The sequence below is a fragment of the Oncorhynchus keta genome, chromosome 29, assembly GCF_023373465.1.
Source record: "Oncorhynchus keta strain PuntledgeMale-10-30-2019 chromosome 29, Oket_V2, whole genome shotgun sequence".
Taxonomy (NCBI): domain Eukaryota; kingdom Metazoa; phylum Chordata; class Actinopteri; order Salmoniformes; family Salmonidae; genus Oncorhynchus; species Oncorhynchus keta.
In genome coordinates this window covers 21619660-21636274 of record NC_068449.1, presented here as the reverse complement: position 1 = coordinate 21636274, position 16615 = coordinate 21619660, and the positions used below count along the sequence as shown (strand labels likewise).

The following is a 16615-nucleotide window of genomic DNA, read 5'->3' as shown; positions in this document are numbered from 1 at the left end:
GCATAAATTGGCTAGCTCCGAGTCTCAGACATGGTTTTGGAAAATGTGAGGTATTTTCTGTTTTAATATGGTGTTTGAATATAGAATGTGTTGTTTTATTTGTTCTACCAGTTATCAATATTTTTCATGTTTTAAAAATAAAGTCCAGTGGTTATTTTATGACGAGCTTTTTTGGGGTGTGTGTTGTTTTGCTGTGGTATCATTTTGGTATCGGGTATTGTTTTGGTTTTGAGTATCAACTCATGATATTAAACCTGGTATCATATCGAAGTTAAAAAATGTGGTATCGTGACAACCCTAGTCAGAAGAGAGAGAGCCAGGGGTACTCACTAACTACCATATGCTAGCTACTCTGAGGGCTCATTCACACTGAAGCCCATCACCAATGTGTCTGCACATGTTGACTTTCAACTCTCCACAACTAGACAGCCTCTCCCCCTTGGAGCTGCAGGCTAAAAATAGAGCAGGCAGCCTGCAGCAAGGAGCTGATTCTGCATGCAGCCCGAGTCTCCCTCTACCACCGCCAGTCAGACAGCCAGCAACTTACTCTGGCTTGCTGCAATGCTAGCTACCTCTGCCCAGCTACAGGAGAAAGCCCTCTCTCAGTGGAGAGTCTGTAGACACCAGGCAGAACCAGCTAGTGCTCCTCTACTGGGCACGATCACATTCACTGGTATGTTGCACAGTGTTAGTGACAGGCAGAGCAGAGTGAGCATCAGTGAAAACAATACAATAGGAAGTGTGAGTGAAACAATAGCTGGCTTTCATTCCCTCTCTCTCGCTCTCTCCCAAACCCTACATAACACATCACTCTTCCAACAAGTCCCTTGCAAATAACTTGGAAGACAGTTTGAGCAAATCCACGAGAAGAACGATACAAAACTAAGTATTATTATTCATCACAACAGGATTATGATAGCTATTCCAGAACTCTTTTTGAGAACCATCATTTTTTGAAAATGCAAAAGAGAATTGAGCCGCTCTAACTTTGGCGCGAATAGGCTATTCAGTAGTCTACACTTTACAGTACCAGCCAAAAGTTTGGACACACCTACTCATTCAAGGGTTTTTCTTTATTTCTAAAAATTTCTACATTGTAGAATAAGAGTGAAGACATCAAAACAATGACAAAGCACATATGAAATCATGTAGTAACCAAAGTGTAGCCACACTTTGCCTTGATGACAGCTTTGCACACTCTTGGCATTCTCTCAACCAGCTTCATGAGGAATGCTTTTCCAACGGTCTTGAAGGACTTCCAACATATGCTGAGCACTTGTTGGCTGCTTTTCCTTCACTCTGCAGTCCAACTCATTGACGTTGGGTGTTTGAGGAGGCCAGGTCATCTGATGCAGCACTCTATCACTCTCATTCTCGGTCAAATAGCACATACACAGACAGGAGGTGTGTTTTGTGTCATCAAATGATAGTCCCAATAAGTGCAAACCAGATGGGATATCGCTGCAGAATGCTGTGGTAACCGTACTGGTTAAGTGTGCCTTGAATTCTAAATAAAATCACTGACGGTGTCACCAGCAAAGCACCACCACACCACCTCCTCCATGCTTTACGGTGGGAACTACACACGCGGAGATCATCCGTTCACCAATGGTGAAAATTATGGTTAGTAAAATGAGGTATTTCCGATGTAAATTTTATTATACATTTGCAAAAATGTCTAAACCAGTTTTCACTTATGTCATTATGTATGTATGTAGATTGATGTGGAAATTATTTTCTTTAATCCATTTTAGAATAAGGCTGTAATGTAACAAAATGTCAAATGGAAGGGGTCTGAATACTTCACGAGTACACTGAATACACCTGTGTAAGGATATTTTTAGGGCCAGTAAGCAAAACATTATGCATCTGGGTGGGGGGCATTGAGACGTGAGAGGTGTTTTCTTTAGTTCCTGTCTCTGTGTCTGTCTTTAGCACTTTGAGGTTGTAATGAAAAGTTCTTAATAGTTGAATGTATTATTATTATAGGGGTGGCTGCAGGTCAGATGTATACATACCCTGCCCGCTGCTGGAGGAAGAAGAGAAGGCTGCACACCTCCATGGACCCTCGTCTACGCCTCTGTGGCCTACAGCTAGGTAATAGAAATACCAGTTTATTCCCACCCCACCCCCCAAAAGTCCAGTGTCTCTCTCTGCCACATCTCATCACCCACTCTTTTGTCTTATTACTTATGATCTGGGATCATCTAACTGAAAGCACATCATTTAATTTCAGTGTGGAAATCAAACAGACTGCTAGTCACTTTTTATCAAATGAAAAGTGCTCCGTTCAGTAACAGAGTAAACTTTTTTTGTGAGAACAAGAACATGTAACAAATGGTTGCCTGCTGGGAGGAGATGGACAGGAATCACAACACGGCATTTAATAAATGTTACGAAATGGAGTTTGTCACTGCTCCTCACTTACAATCCTGACCATTTACTCACTCACTTTATCACCCGCTTCCATTTATTTTTAGTAGGGATGCACGATATATCAGTGAACATATCGGAATCGGACGATATTAGCTAAAATTGCAAACATTGGTGTTGGCCGATGTCTAGTTTACCGTGCATACCTATAGAACGTAGGTACAGGACGTAATGACTCCATTTTGCGCTACACGTGCAACACAGCATTCCTAACCTAGCCCACAATGTGTGCTGTGTGGATCGAGCAGTCAACAATTCGAGCAGTCATTTGAAAGAGTAAGAACATTTCAGCGAGACAACTCAAAGGCCAAATCCATTAAAGCCAAGATAATGGAATTCATTGCCCTTGACAAGCAACCGTTCTCAGTCGTGGGTGATGTTGTCTTTCGCCGACTGGTCAAGCACCGGTACACACTACCAAGTGTGCTATTTTTCAGATGTTGCCCTACCCGAGTTACACAGTAATAGTGTCACTGCTATTAGCTTCACAACATGCATACTATGGAACGCTGTTTGGGTCTTTGCAAGTCAAAAAAGATACAGTAGCTCTGTCAAAGCTGTACAAAAAAGTCTGCAAACAAGTGAACACCGGCCACGAACGATGTGTTTACAATACCGTGTTGGTAATAAAGCATCATTTGTTTGACCTCAACTTCTGGGGTAGTTGAGAGCTTTAGCTTGGTACCTAGCTAGCAACAATACAACCAGCCTGAAAACAATGACCAGTAGAAACTGCAGTCATTTTCATTATTCTTATCAATGATTTAGGAATCCTTGTAAGTATTAGCAAGGTTGCCACTTGTTGTTTGCCTATTGAAAATGACCTCCAGTTCATGAAAATAAATAGGTAGCCAGCTAAACAACCCTGTTGCCCAAAGCTAACGTTATAAGCAGCCAGCTAGCTTCATCTGGCTAGTGAGGCTCGACCGGACCGGGTTATGTGTTATGAAGCTCAGTTCTTATTTGATTAATGCTGGTCGTACCCATCTATGTGAAGGTAGCCACAATTAGGATTAGCCGCAATAGTGGACTTTGCGGTTAGCCTTCAAAATAAAAGTATGGCATAATTCTACTATTTGTATTAATTTGCATCACTGTCAATGACGTACTTTAATTTTGAAGGCAAACCGCAAATTCCACTATTGTGCCTAATCCTTATTGTTGCTACCTTCACATTCACGTACGACCAGCATTAATCAAATAAGAACTGTCTTATGAATTAGGTTTATTTTAGATGACACCTAGCTATATAGTTAGCTCGCTAACTATAGCTACTGAAACAGATTATGTCGTTTTGCTATGTTTTTAGGAAGAACATTGTTTGCATTCTTGAGCTAGCTAGTTTTTTTTATGACCAGCACTATAGGTGCGTGAGACAACTTTACAAGCATCACAGCTTACGTATCGATGAATCGTTGTGACATATGAAATACGAGTGATTGTGTAATAACTACGTATATAATGTTTTTTTTTAAATTAAATTATGTGACGTGCAGTCATATTCAGGTCCTCATTGGTCAACAAGCTTATTTGACATGTCAAATAGTTTTCTTTTTTTGACACGCAAAGTCCCGAATGGCATAAAAATCCTGGTTGAGAATGAAACGGCTGAACAAATAAACAACGAAACAACACAGCAAGTGTTGAAATAGGGTTTGATTATGTTTAACTGGTAATGGGACATACAGTTGAAGTCTGAGGTTTACATACACCTTAGCCAAATACATTTAAATCAGTTTTTCACAGTTCCTGACATTTAATCCTCGTAAAAATGTCCTGTCTTAGGTCAGTTAGGATCACCACTTCATTTTAAGAATGTGAAATGTCAGAATAATAGTCGAGAGTGCTTTTATTTCTTTCATCACATTCCCAGTGGATCAGAAGTTTACATACATTCAATTAGTATTTGGTAGCATTGCCTTTAAATTGTTTAACTTGGGTCAAACGTTTTGGGTAGCCTTCCACAAGATTCCCACAAAAAGTTGAGTAAATTTTGGCCCATTCTTCCCGACAGAGCTGGTGTAACTGAGTCAGGTTTGTAGGCCTCCTTGCTCAAATACGATTTTTCAGTTCTGCCCACAAATTTCCATAGGATTGAGGTCAGGGCTTTGTGATGGCCACTCCAATACCTTGACTTTGTTGTCCTTAAGCCATTTTGCCACAACTTTGGAAATGTGCTTGGGGTCATTGTCCATTTGGAAGACCCACTTGCGACCAAGCTTTAAGTTCCTGAGTGATGTCTTGATGTTGCTTCAATATATCCACATAATTGTTCTGCCTCATGATGCAATCTATTTTGTGAAGTGCAGCAGTCCCTCCTGCAGCAAAGCACCCCCACAACATGATGCTGCCACCCCTCTGCTTCAAAGTTGGGATGGTGTTCTTCGGCTTGTAAGCCTTCCCCTTTTTCCTCCAAACATAACAATGGTCATTATGGCCAAAGAGTTCTATTTTTGTTTCATCAGACCAGAGGACATTTCTCCAAAGGTACGATCTTTGTCCCCATGTGCAGTTGCAAACCGTAGTCTGGCTTTTTTATGGCGGTTTTGGAGCAGTGGCTTCTTCCTTGCTGAGCGGCCTTTCAGGTTATGTCGATATAGGACTCGTTTAACTGTGGATATAGATACTTTTGTGAAGACGCTGGAGGAAACAGGTACAAGGTCCTTTGATGTTGTTCTGGGAATGATTTTCACTTTTCGCACCAAAATACATTCGTCTCTAGGAGACAGAACGCTTCTCCTTCCTGAGCGGTATGACGGCTGCATGGTCCCATGGTGTTTATACTTGCATACTATTGTTTGTACAGATGAACGTGGTACCTTCAGGCGTTTGATAATTGCTCCCAAGGATGAGCCAGACTTGTGGAGGTCTACAATTTATTTTCTGAAGTCTTGGCTGATTTTTAAATTTATTTTCCCATGATGTCAAGCAAAGAGGCACTGAGTTTGAAGGTAGGCCTTGAAATACATCCATAGGTACACCTCCAATTGACTCAAATGATGTTAACTAGCCTATCAGAAGCTTATAAAGCCAGGACATAATTTTTCTTGAATTTCCCAAGCTCTTTAAACGTAGTGTATGTAAACTTCTGACCCACTGGAATTGTGATACAGTGAATTATAAGTGAAATAATCTGTCTGTAAACAATTGTTGGAAAAATTACTTGTGTCATGCACAGTGTGTCCTAACCGACTTGCCAAAACTGTCTTTTGTTAACAATAAATTTGTGGAGTGGTTGAAAAACTAGTTTTAATTACTAAGAAAAATTCAACAATTAAATGTTAGTTGTTTAATAAAGGAAAAATATCTGATGTTTCGATTTATAGCTCAGCACTACTTAGAGCAAACAAAATAATTGTACAATGACAGTCTAAACTGTTTTAAATGTAATTTGATAGATATCAGGGTTAATTTGCTAATCTGTGGCTATAATATTGGTTTTAATAACTTTCCATAGACATTATTCATTACAGCTAAATATTGTAATGTATTAAATGTTTAGTTCCAAAACTACATAAACACTTTGAAGCTCATTTCTGAAGCTTCCATATTGCAATTGTCTACACACCATAGAAATACAATGGATTTTACACAGTATACGATTCCCAAGGAGTATTCACTTCCCAGGGTCCAGGGCTGCTGGCCGGATACTGCTAGCAAGCCCAGACATATGTAAAGTAGTCTAAAATATTTTACTGTCACGTTATGAGTGCATTTCACATTACTATTGGGTTGTAATCATATTATAACGCTCACATGATTGAGATGCTGAATACATGTTTGTCATTGTCACTCAAAAATAATTCAAATTGAGTTGCTAGTAGAATAACGACAATGTTACAATGCAAATGGCATGGTTAAAATTGGTTTTTTGAACTAAACCTCCCTTGCACTGCACTGCACTGCTTTGTAACTCCTTTTGCTCAAAGATATTTATAACTAACCCAAGATAGTTAATCTGTATCGTTGACAGTTGGAGCAAATTAAGCATAGTGGGCAGAATAAGCAAGGAGGTGGGCAAAGCCAAGCACGAGCAAGTGAGATCCTATGTATTTGCATATTTCCGTTAGGAAACACCGCCTCTGTGAAGTGCACTTGTGGACAAACTCAATTCAACCTTGCACTCCTTCTACACAACAAAATGTTTTAACTTTAGCAAAGCATCAAGTCTCTAACGTTTAGTGCACTGTGTTCCTAACATATTCTAGTTTTGGGAACAGAAGCATTTATTAAGATCAGATGTTTCATGAATGAGAAAATTTGCGGAATGTCGGCCCAGTTTAACCTAGTTCCACCCTCTCCTACTACACCCACAACTGGACCTCACCAGAAAACATTCTAAACCAATGTTTCAGCTTGATAGCCCTTGTGACGTGTCTGGGTTCAAATCAAATTGTATTTGTCACATGCGCCGAATACAACAGGTGTTGACCTTACAGTGAAATGTTTACTTACAATCCCTTAACCAACAATGCAGTTTCAAGAAAATACCTTAAAAAAATTAAGAGAAGAATAACAAATGATTAAAGAGCAGCAGTAAATAACAATAGCAGGGCTATATACAGGGGGTACCAGTACAGAGTCAATGTGTGGGGGCACCGGTGTCGAGGTAATATGTATATGTAGGTAGAGTTATTAAAGTGACTATGCATAGATAATAACAGAGAGTAGCATTAACGTTCCAGAGTGGTGGAGGGGGGGTCAAATAGTCTGGGTGATTAGCTGTTCAGGAGTCTTATGCCTTGGGGGTAGAAGCTATTTAAGAGCCTCTTGGACCTAGACTTGGCGCTCCGGTACCGCTTGCTTTCGGTAGCAGATAGAACAGTTTATGGCTAGCGTGGCTGGAGTCTTTGACAATTTTTAGGGCCTTCCTCTGACACTGCCTGGTATAGAGGTCCAGGATGGCAGGAAGTTTGGCCCCGGTGATGTACTGGGCCGTACGCACTCCCCTCTGTAGTGCCTTGCGGTCGGAGGCCGAGCAGTTGCCATACCAGGCAGTGATGCAACCCGTCAGGATTAGATTCAACTTTATTGTCATTGAACAGGTACAGTACAACGAAATACAGTTAGCATCAGACCAGAAGTGCAAATAAAAGTACAAAAAATGTACAAGTAAAACAATTAAGTAGAATGTCTGTTATTAAGTGGGATGTATAAATATGCAAAGAAGGCAAATTGAAAGTGCAAGGAGGCATGCAACTGAAATGCAGGGATAGCAACAATGAGGTTACCGAGGTAGACATGTACATGTACAACTGAATAATAAGGATGCTCTCTGGTGCAGCTGTAAAACCTTTTGAGGATCTGAGAACCCATACCAAGTCTCCTAAAGGGGAAAAGGTTTTGTCGTGCCCTCTTCACAACTGCCTTGGTGTGCTTGGACCATGTTAGTTTTTTGGTGATGTGGACGCCAATGAACTTGAAGCTCTCAACCTGCTCCACTACTGCCCCATCGATAAGAATGGGGGTGTGGTCGGTCCTCCTTTTCCTGTAGTCCACAGTAATCTCCTTTGTCTTGATCACGTTGAGGGAGAGATTATTGTCCTTGCACCACACGGTCAGGTCTTTGACCTCCCTATCGGCTGTCTCATCTTGTCGGTGATCAGGCCTACCACTGTTGTGTCATCAGCAAACTTAATGATGGTGTTGGAGTCGTGCCTGGCCGTGCAGTCATGAATGAACAGGGAGTACAGGAGGGGACTGAGCACGCACCCCTGGGGGGCCCCCGCGTTGAGGATCAGCGTGGCGGATGTTGTTACCTACCCTTACTACCTGGGGACAGCCTGTCAGGAAGTCCACGATCCAATTGCAGAGGGAGGTGTTTATTCCCAGGGTCCTTAGCTTAGTGATGTGCTTTGGGGGCACTATGGTGTTGAATGCTGAGCTGTAGTCAATGAATAGCATTCTCACATAGGTGTTCCTTTTGTCCTGGTGTGAAAGGCACAGTGTGCTGTGCAATAGAGATTGCATCATCTGTGGATCTGTTTGTGTGGTATGCAAACTGGAGTGTGTCTATGGTTTCTGGGATAACAGTGTTGATGTGAGCCATGACCAGCCTTTCAAAGCATTTCATGGCTACAGACGTGAGTGCTATGCGTCAGTAGTCATTTAGGCAGGTTACCTTAGTGTTCTTGGGCACAGGGACTATGGTGGTCTGCTTGAAACATGCTGGTATTACAGACTCAGACAGGGAGAGGATGAAAATGTCAGTGAAGACACTCGCCAGTTGGTCAGCCCCTTCTGCCTGTGTTTTGCTTAGTTGTTTTGGTGGGATGGACCTCATCTGCTCTGTAATCAAAACAATCCCATAGTTCACTCCTGCAGACAGTTTTGTCAACAAGCTGTTTGTCAACAAGTTGTGAGCGTGGAGGTAGTATGTTTTTGCAAGAAGAAGCCATGCTGTCTCTCTCCTCTCTCTTGCTTCTCAAAGTGGCTCAAGCTGTGTCGACTGCATACACAAGCGCAAGTATCCTGGCTATGTACTGCCCCCTTGAGAAGAATCAGACAAATTACTAGACACTCGATCCTCTTATCCTCCGTATATGATGTGAGACACATTTGACAGAAGTACGGAAGTAACATTATAGTACCGAACCATTTTTCATGTTCTAGTATCAAAGTATTTCCAAAGTTTCGATATACCGTGCAACATTATCTCCACCTCTATCTACTCAGATCCTCACCTCTTATCAACTGCTGCATGATAGCATTCAGTTTAGGGATTGAGACTGCTAGGTGATTTTACTTGGGGAGATGAGTGTCTGTGAAGGTATGATGGCTTGAGGCTTTGAAGCCTGTCCTCTTTTCTAAAATCATAAGGCTGAATGAAATACCCATCAGTGAAGAGAAAGTCTTGAATATGATGTCCATGATAGACTGACTACCAACCAATGTTAGTCTTTTATCTCATCCACACTCTTTGTTTTGACCTCTATCACAACAGAAAAGCTTTGGAATATTTCACATTAAAGGGACAGTTCACCCAAATCACAAATGTACCTACGTTTATGGACATTTCCTAGTTTGACTAGGAGAATCAGCGACCCAGGGTTAAGGTTTGTTTAGTTATGGCTTTGCATAATTTATTTTTAAACAATGGCAGGTCGTCCCTGGTAGCGTGCTTTAAATAGCAATCCCAGATTAGACTATCTTTGTAACAAGGCATTACACATTGGATTAATGTATCCTTCATTTGCTGAATAGAAACATAAGTTATACAGAAAGTATCACACCTCCCTAATGAAGGGATTTGGCATTTCTAGTGATGCTTTGTTAAAGCAAGCCATTTGTATCTTCCTGGCAAAGACTGACTTGATGGGGTGATGCCTGTCAGTGTCTTTAGAGTTACTGGTATACATGTCTACTTTAACTGATGTGAGGGGCGGCTCCCGGGTTTGTTTGATTTATTTGTGTGTGTTTGTTGCTCTGTATCCAGATGGAGGACTCCCAGGCAAGGATACGCTTCCCACACAGGACAGCACACTGGAGGCTCTTCTTAGAGGGGAGGGCCTAGACCAGAGGACCAACTCTAAGGATGAGGAGAGTCTGCTAGAAATCCAGGTGGGTCCTAATGAAGTTTTATCCCAATGGCTTAAAGGGAAAGGGATTACTCTGATCTAGGATCAGCTTATCTAACCTCTGCCATGACTATAACCAGTCTGAGCCTAATACCAAAACTGCCTGGAAAGGTATAAAAGGGCACACTGTCATAATGCACTTTAAATATGCAAATAGCTAGTATCAGAGGTTTATGGCCTCATAGTTTATTACAACCATCTTTTTTGAACGTGTTTTATTTTGTTGTTCCTCAGACTGAGAGTCAGGCAGTGTCTTTGACCTCCAGACATGAGATTGATCCCTCTATTCCCTTTTTCCCACCACAGAGGGTGTTGGAGGCTGACGCAGCTGAAGGTGCATACAATGACGATGACTATGAAGTGGACCCCCCCAAAAAAAGACACAGAGGAAAAGGCAGAGTAAGTGATCCACAGAGACATACTGTACTGTAGTAAACTGCTGCTAATGTATATGACTGCTCTAGTTCATAACACATTCTGTAGAAATCACATTTGCTACATTAGCTAGCTAAGATCATGCATATAACCATCTAACGGTGGTTTTGCCCCAAATGCGCGTGTGCATGCCATCAAATCAAAGGCACTCTTTCGATATAACGTTTTTGAGTAATAGCATGTTCAGCTTCTTAAGACATTGGCTTGAAACTAAGTTGTGTGCCTTTTTTAGAAGTAGAGAAAAATATTAACTAAGGATGAATTTTCACTCATTGTCTTCTCAAACCCCGGTCTGTCTGCCTAGTCTGCTTCGCAAGCGTTCTCGGAAGTCTCGTGATGTTGGGCCTCTGGGTTTAGAAACACTGTGGTACTATATTTGTATCATTATATGTGCAGCAAGCACTTCCTGTTGTCTGACTAACACTAGGTGCTAGAGACTGATCTGAATCAATTCATTATAATATTTATTAATATTGGTACTGTAGTTTAAGTGCTCTTATATATTTATATTGACAGAATTACATTATACACTGAGTATCCTAAACATTAAGAACACCTTCCTAATATTGAGTTGCAACCCCCTCCCCTTTTGCCCTCAGAACAGTCTCAATTTGTTGGGGCACGGACTACAAGGTGTCAAGTGCTCTACAGGGATGCTGCCACATGTTGACTCCAATGCTTGCCAAAGTTGTGTCAAGTTGGCTGGATGTCCTTTGGGTGGTGGACCATTCTTGATACACACGGGAAACTGTTGAGCATGAAAAACCCAGCAGCGTTGCAGTTCTTGACACATACCGGTGCGCCTGGCACCTACTACCATACCCCGTTCATATGCATTTAAATATTTTGTCTTGCCCATTCACCCTCTGAATGACACACATACACAATCCATGTCTCACTTGTCTCAAGGCTTAAATCCTTCCTTAGCCTGTCTCCTCCCTTTCATCTACACTGATTTTGAAGTGGATTTAACAAGTGACATCAATAAGGGATCATAGCTTTCACCTGGATGTACCTGGTCAGTCTGTCATGGAAAGAGCGGGTGTTTTTAATGTTTTGTATACTCATTGTAGATTAGTATGTTTTTCAACACAACCCAGTCATAAGCTTCAGAAACTACCTGTCCTGAGAAACATTTCCTCCATACAGACAGTTACTATGACATTGATGACAAAGGAAACAGACGACCTATAGCTACTATCTACCATCCCACCTAAGATATTTTCCTGCCAGCCAGTTGAATGCACCTGTAGAAATTAGCTTATCTTTTGTTGGCTGTTTTCTTTGCCAGTGAATTACATTTTTTATCGGATTTATTTGTAAAAATGTAAATTCTTATACAAAACACCTTCCCTTTCTACTCTGTATCTTTCCAACAAAATGCTATTTTAATGAATCACCGTTTCATCTAATGCATTAGAAATATATTCTACCACATAGTTGTTGGCTGGCTGGAAAGATTTTGCTACATTAATGCACTCTATTGAGTGTGCTATATTTACCTTTTATAAGCTGGTCTTTTTCAGTTGGACTTTTAGTTTAGTATGATATGGGCTTGTACTGTAGGTTTCTGTTTCATTTGCAACTTCCTTTGGATCACTGAATCACTGGGGCCTCTGTAGGACTAGCGCTGTCGTGTGATTGGTCACCATGGTGATGGTTGTTTTGTCCCCACAGGGTCGGGGTTCAGGCCGCAGGAGGACAGAGATGGATGACCAGGACAAGCCATACCGCTGTGACAGTAAGTAGAAAAGTCAAGAAATGATCGACCTTCCTCACATATCGGATCAATTATTATATCATCCAGTTATGAGACATTTGATCTCCACTTCAAGTGGTTTGTTTTTCTTACGGACAATCTCCTAAAGAGATATTATGTACTACCATGCCTCAATAAGCTAGTTATTCAAAAGTTATATTGATTTCTCTGGTCTGTTCTGGAAGCCGTTCTACAAAGGGATTAGGTGCTGTCAATTGAATTCCCATGTTCAATGACATTGGGAAATGGCAGCACTCCAAAAAAACCTCAAACACCTCATTTCAGCGCTTTTCGGCAGTTATGCCTACATCACAGCATCAAGAGATGTGCATCGTTGCGAGGGTGGTGAGTAGTGGTATTCAAAACATTAGTCAACAAACACAAGGATGCTGGTGCATGTTGACTCCAATTCTTCCCAGAGTTGTCAACGTTGGCAGGATGTCCTTGGGGACCATTCTTGATACACACGGGAAACTGTTGCGTGTGAAAACACAGCAACATTACAAACCAGTACACCTGGCACCTACTACCATACCCCATTCAAAGGCACTTAAATATTTTTGTCTCGCCCATTCAACCTCTGAATGGCACACAAATAAAATCCATGTCTCATTTGTCTCAAGGCTTAAAAATCCTTATTGGACCTGTCTCCCTCCCTTCATTGACACTGAGTGAAGAAGATTTAACAGGTGACATCAATAAGGGATCATAGCTTTCACCTGGATTCACCTGGTCAGTCTGTCATGGAAAGAGCTGGTGTCCTTAATGTTTTGTACACTCAATATATATACATATACACCGGTCAGCAGAATAAACTCAACAAATAGCATTTGGGGATTAAGTGCTGTGGTTCCCTATGGACAGCATGTCAACAAGCTAGCCCACAGGCGTTAACTCAAACTAAATTAAACCCTAACATCAACATGATGTACATAATGGTCATTCAAATCCCCCTTGGAGAACTGAGGCATGTGTTTCCACATGAATGAGAAGCACACAGAGGAGACCAGTGTTGTCAATGTACCGTTTCAAGTTGTCCAGTAGGCACACAATTTGCATGTGGAAAACCGAGGCAGGGGTATTGGATTTTCTTTAGTTGTGGTGACTCTTACTGAGTGACACATACCATTTTCTTTAGTTGTGGTGACTCTTACTGAGTGACACATACCATTTTCTTTAGTTGTGGTGACTCTTACTGAGTGACACATACCATTTTCTTTAGTTGTGGTGACTCTTACTGAGTGACACATACCATTTTCTTTAGTTGTGGTGACTCTTACTGAGTGACACATACCATTTTCTTTCGTTGTGGTGACTCTTACTGAGTGACACATACCATTTTCTTTCGTTGTGGTGACTCTTACTGAGTGACACATACCATTTTCTTTCGTTGTGGTGACTCTTACTGAGTGACACATACCATTTTCTTTAGTTGTGGTGACTCTTACTGAGTGACACATACCATTTTCTTTAGTTGTGGTGACTCTTACTGAGTGACACATACCATTTTCTTTAGTTGTGGTGACTCTTACTGAGTGACACATACCATTTTCTTTAGTTGTGGTGACTCTTACTGAGTGACACATACCATTTTCTTTAGTTGTGGTGACTCTTACTGAGTGACACATACCATTTTCTTTCGTTGTGGTGACTCTTACTGAGTGACACATACCATTTTCTTTAGTTGTGGTGACTCTTACTGAGTGACACATACCATTTTCTTTAGTTGTGGTGACTCTTACTGAGTGACACATACCATTTTCTTTAGTTGTGGTGACTCTTACTGAGTGACACATACCATTTTCTTTAGTTGTGGTGACTCTTACTGAGTGACACATACCATTTTCTTTCGTTGTGGTGACTCTTACTGAGTGACACATACCATTTTCTTTCGTTGTGGTGACTCTTACTGAGTGACACATACCATTTTCTTTCGTTGTGGTGACTCTTACTGAGTGACACATACCATTTTCTTTCCTTTTTTTCTGCTTTGCTTTGTGTTTTCTCTGTTTCAGACAGATGCAAACAAAAGCAGAAGTCAAAAACTGCCGCCTCCAGTATCTGGACTTGTTGCCTTTTTACTTGTATCTTAGGACATTTGAAGTGGTTTGATGTAGTTATAGTTGATTAGTATTCCTAGTGATCTTATTGGTGTAACTTGTGTACTGTACATCCGTTCTCTTAACAATGAGTCCATGTTGTATGTCTGACTCTTGCCACACATTTCTCCCTCACTGTCCTTATGTTCCCGCATCAGGGTTATGCTTTGTCCTGAGACTGTTCCGTATTGCCATTTCCCTGTATTTTCATTCCTTTCTCCAACAGATAAGCTAAGCTCCAGCATTTGGATCCTATCAGTCTATTTACAGAACTCAACTTGATGAATTTCTCATGGCATGTTTTCTTAGTCTACGGATATGACCATATTTGGCAACCTTATTGGGCACACTTGAAGATGAAATAAAGCCATGTTGCAACAATAATGACATGAATGCTTAAAGGTTGAAAACTACCTGACACTGTGTCAGTGGGTATTTGACCTACTGTTGAAATGGATCCTAATGTTTTCATTGCATTGACAAAAACTTTGTGACTTAAGGGTCTTTTAGAATTTTCACAAAATGCCCAATGTGTCTAGAACTGAAGATGGGTGACACATAGTTGAAGTCGGAAGTGTACATACACTTAGGTTGGAGTCATTAAACGTTGTTTTTCAACCACTCCACAAATTTCTTGTTAACAAACTATAGTTTTGGCAAGTCGGTTAGGACATCTACTTTGGGCATGACACAAGTCATTTTTCCAGACAGATTTTTCCAGACAGATTATTTCACGTATAATTCACTGTCACAATTCCAATGGTTCAGAAGTTTACATACACTAAGTTGACTGTGCCTTTAAATAGCTTGGAAAATTACAGAAAATTATGTCATAACTTGAGAAACTTCTGATAGGCTAATTGACATTAATTGGAGGTGTACCTGTGGATATATTTCAAGGCCTACATTCAAACTCTGTGCCTCTTTCCTTGACATCATGGGAAAATCAAAAGAAATCAGCCAAGACCTCAGCAAAAACTTGTAGACCTCCACAAGACTGGTTCATCCTTCACGCCTGAAGGTACCGCATTCATCTGTACAAACAATAGTATGCAAGTATAAACACCATGGGACCACTCAGCCGTCATACCGCTCAGGAAGGAGACGCGTTCTGTCTCCTAGAGATGAACGTACTTTGGTACAAAAAGAAAAACAGCAAAGGACCTTTTGAAGATGCTGGAGGAAACGGGTACAAAAGTATCCAAATCCACAGCCCTATATCGACATAACCTGAAAGGCCTCTCAGCAAGGAAGAAGCCACTGCTCCAAAACCGCCGTTAAAAAAGCCAGACTGCGGTTTGCAACTGCACATGGGGACAAAGATCGTACTTTTGGAGAAATGTCCTCTGGTCTGATGAAACAAAAATGCAACTGTTTGGTCATAATGACCATCGTTATGTTTGGAGGGAAAAGGGGGAGGCTTGCAAGTCGAAAAACACCATCCCAACCGTGAAGCACGGGGATGGCAGCATCATTTTGTGGGGGTGCTTTGTAGCAGGAGGGACTGGTGCACTTCACATAATAGATGGCTTCATGAGGAAGGAAAATGGTGTGGATATATTGAAGAAACATCTCAAGACATCACTCAGGAAGTTAACGCTTGGTCGCAAATGGGTCTTCCAAATGGACAATGACTCCAAGCATACTTCCAAAGTTGTGGCAAAATGGCTTAAGGACAACAAAGTCAAGGTATTGGAGTGGCCATCACAAAGCCCTGACCTCAATCCTAAAATGTGTGAGCAGAACTGAAAAGGCGTGTGCGAGCAAAGAAGCCTACAAACCTGACTCAGTTACACCAGCTCTGTCAGGAGGAATGGGCCAAAATTCACTAAACTTATTGTGGGAAGCTTGTGGAAGGCTACCTGAAACATTTGACCCAAGTTAAACAGTTTAAAGGCAATGCTACTAAATACTCATTGAGTGTATGTAAACCTCTGACCCACTGGGAATGTGATCTCTCTTTCTTTCTCTCTCTCGGAGGACCTGAGCCCTAGGACCATGCCCCAGGACTACCTGACATGATGACTCCTTGCTGTCCCCAGTCCACCTGACCGTGCTGCTGCTCCAGTTTCAACTGTTCTGCCTTATTATTATTCGACCATGCTGGTCATTTATGAACATTTGAACATCTTGGCCATGTTCTGTTATAATCTCCACCCGGCACAGCCAGAAAAGGACTGGCCACCCCACATAGCCTGATTCCTCTCTAGGTTTTTTCCTAGGTTTTGTCCTTTCTAGGGAGTTTTTCCTAGCCACCGTGCTTCTACACCTGCATTGCTTGCTGTTTGGGGTTTTAGGTTGGGTTTCTGTAC

General features: G+C 41.4%; 2 protein-coding genes across 4 annotated transcripts in view; one reads left to right on the top strand and one right to left on the bottom strand.

Moving 5' to 3' along the window:
- The window catches only part of LOC118362165 (zinc finger protein DPF3-like), a 37072-nt gene that overhangs the window by 15548 nt on the left and 4909 nt on the right, over positions 1-16615 (top strand). For all 3 annotated transcript variants that reach the window (XM_052486192.1, XM_052486191.1, XM_052486193.1), the window contains exons 3-6: positions 1990-2097; positions 9869-9993; positions 10317-10409; positions 12123-12186. In XM_052486192.1, coding sequence (XP_052342152.1) covers positions 1990-2097; positions 9869-9993; positions 10317-10409; positions 12123-12186 — 390 coding nt within the window. The remainder of the gene's footprint in view (positions 1-1989; positions 2098-9868; positions 9994-10316; positions 10410-12122; positions 12187-16615) is intronic.
- LOC127913625 (uncharacterized) overlaps positions 12200-16615 on the bottom strand; it is a 168194-nt gene continuing 163778 nt past the window's right edge. Inside the window, exon 2 of the mRNA XM_052486194.1 lies at positions 12200-16022. Coding sequence (XP_052342154.1) covers positions 13233-14168 — 936 coding nt within the window. The 5' untranslated portion in view covers positions 14169-16022 and the 3' untranslated portion in view covers positions 12200-13232. The remainder of the gene's footprint in view (positions 16023-16615) is intronic.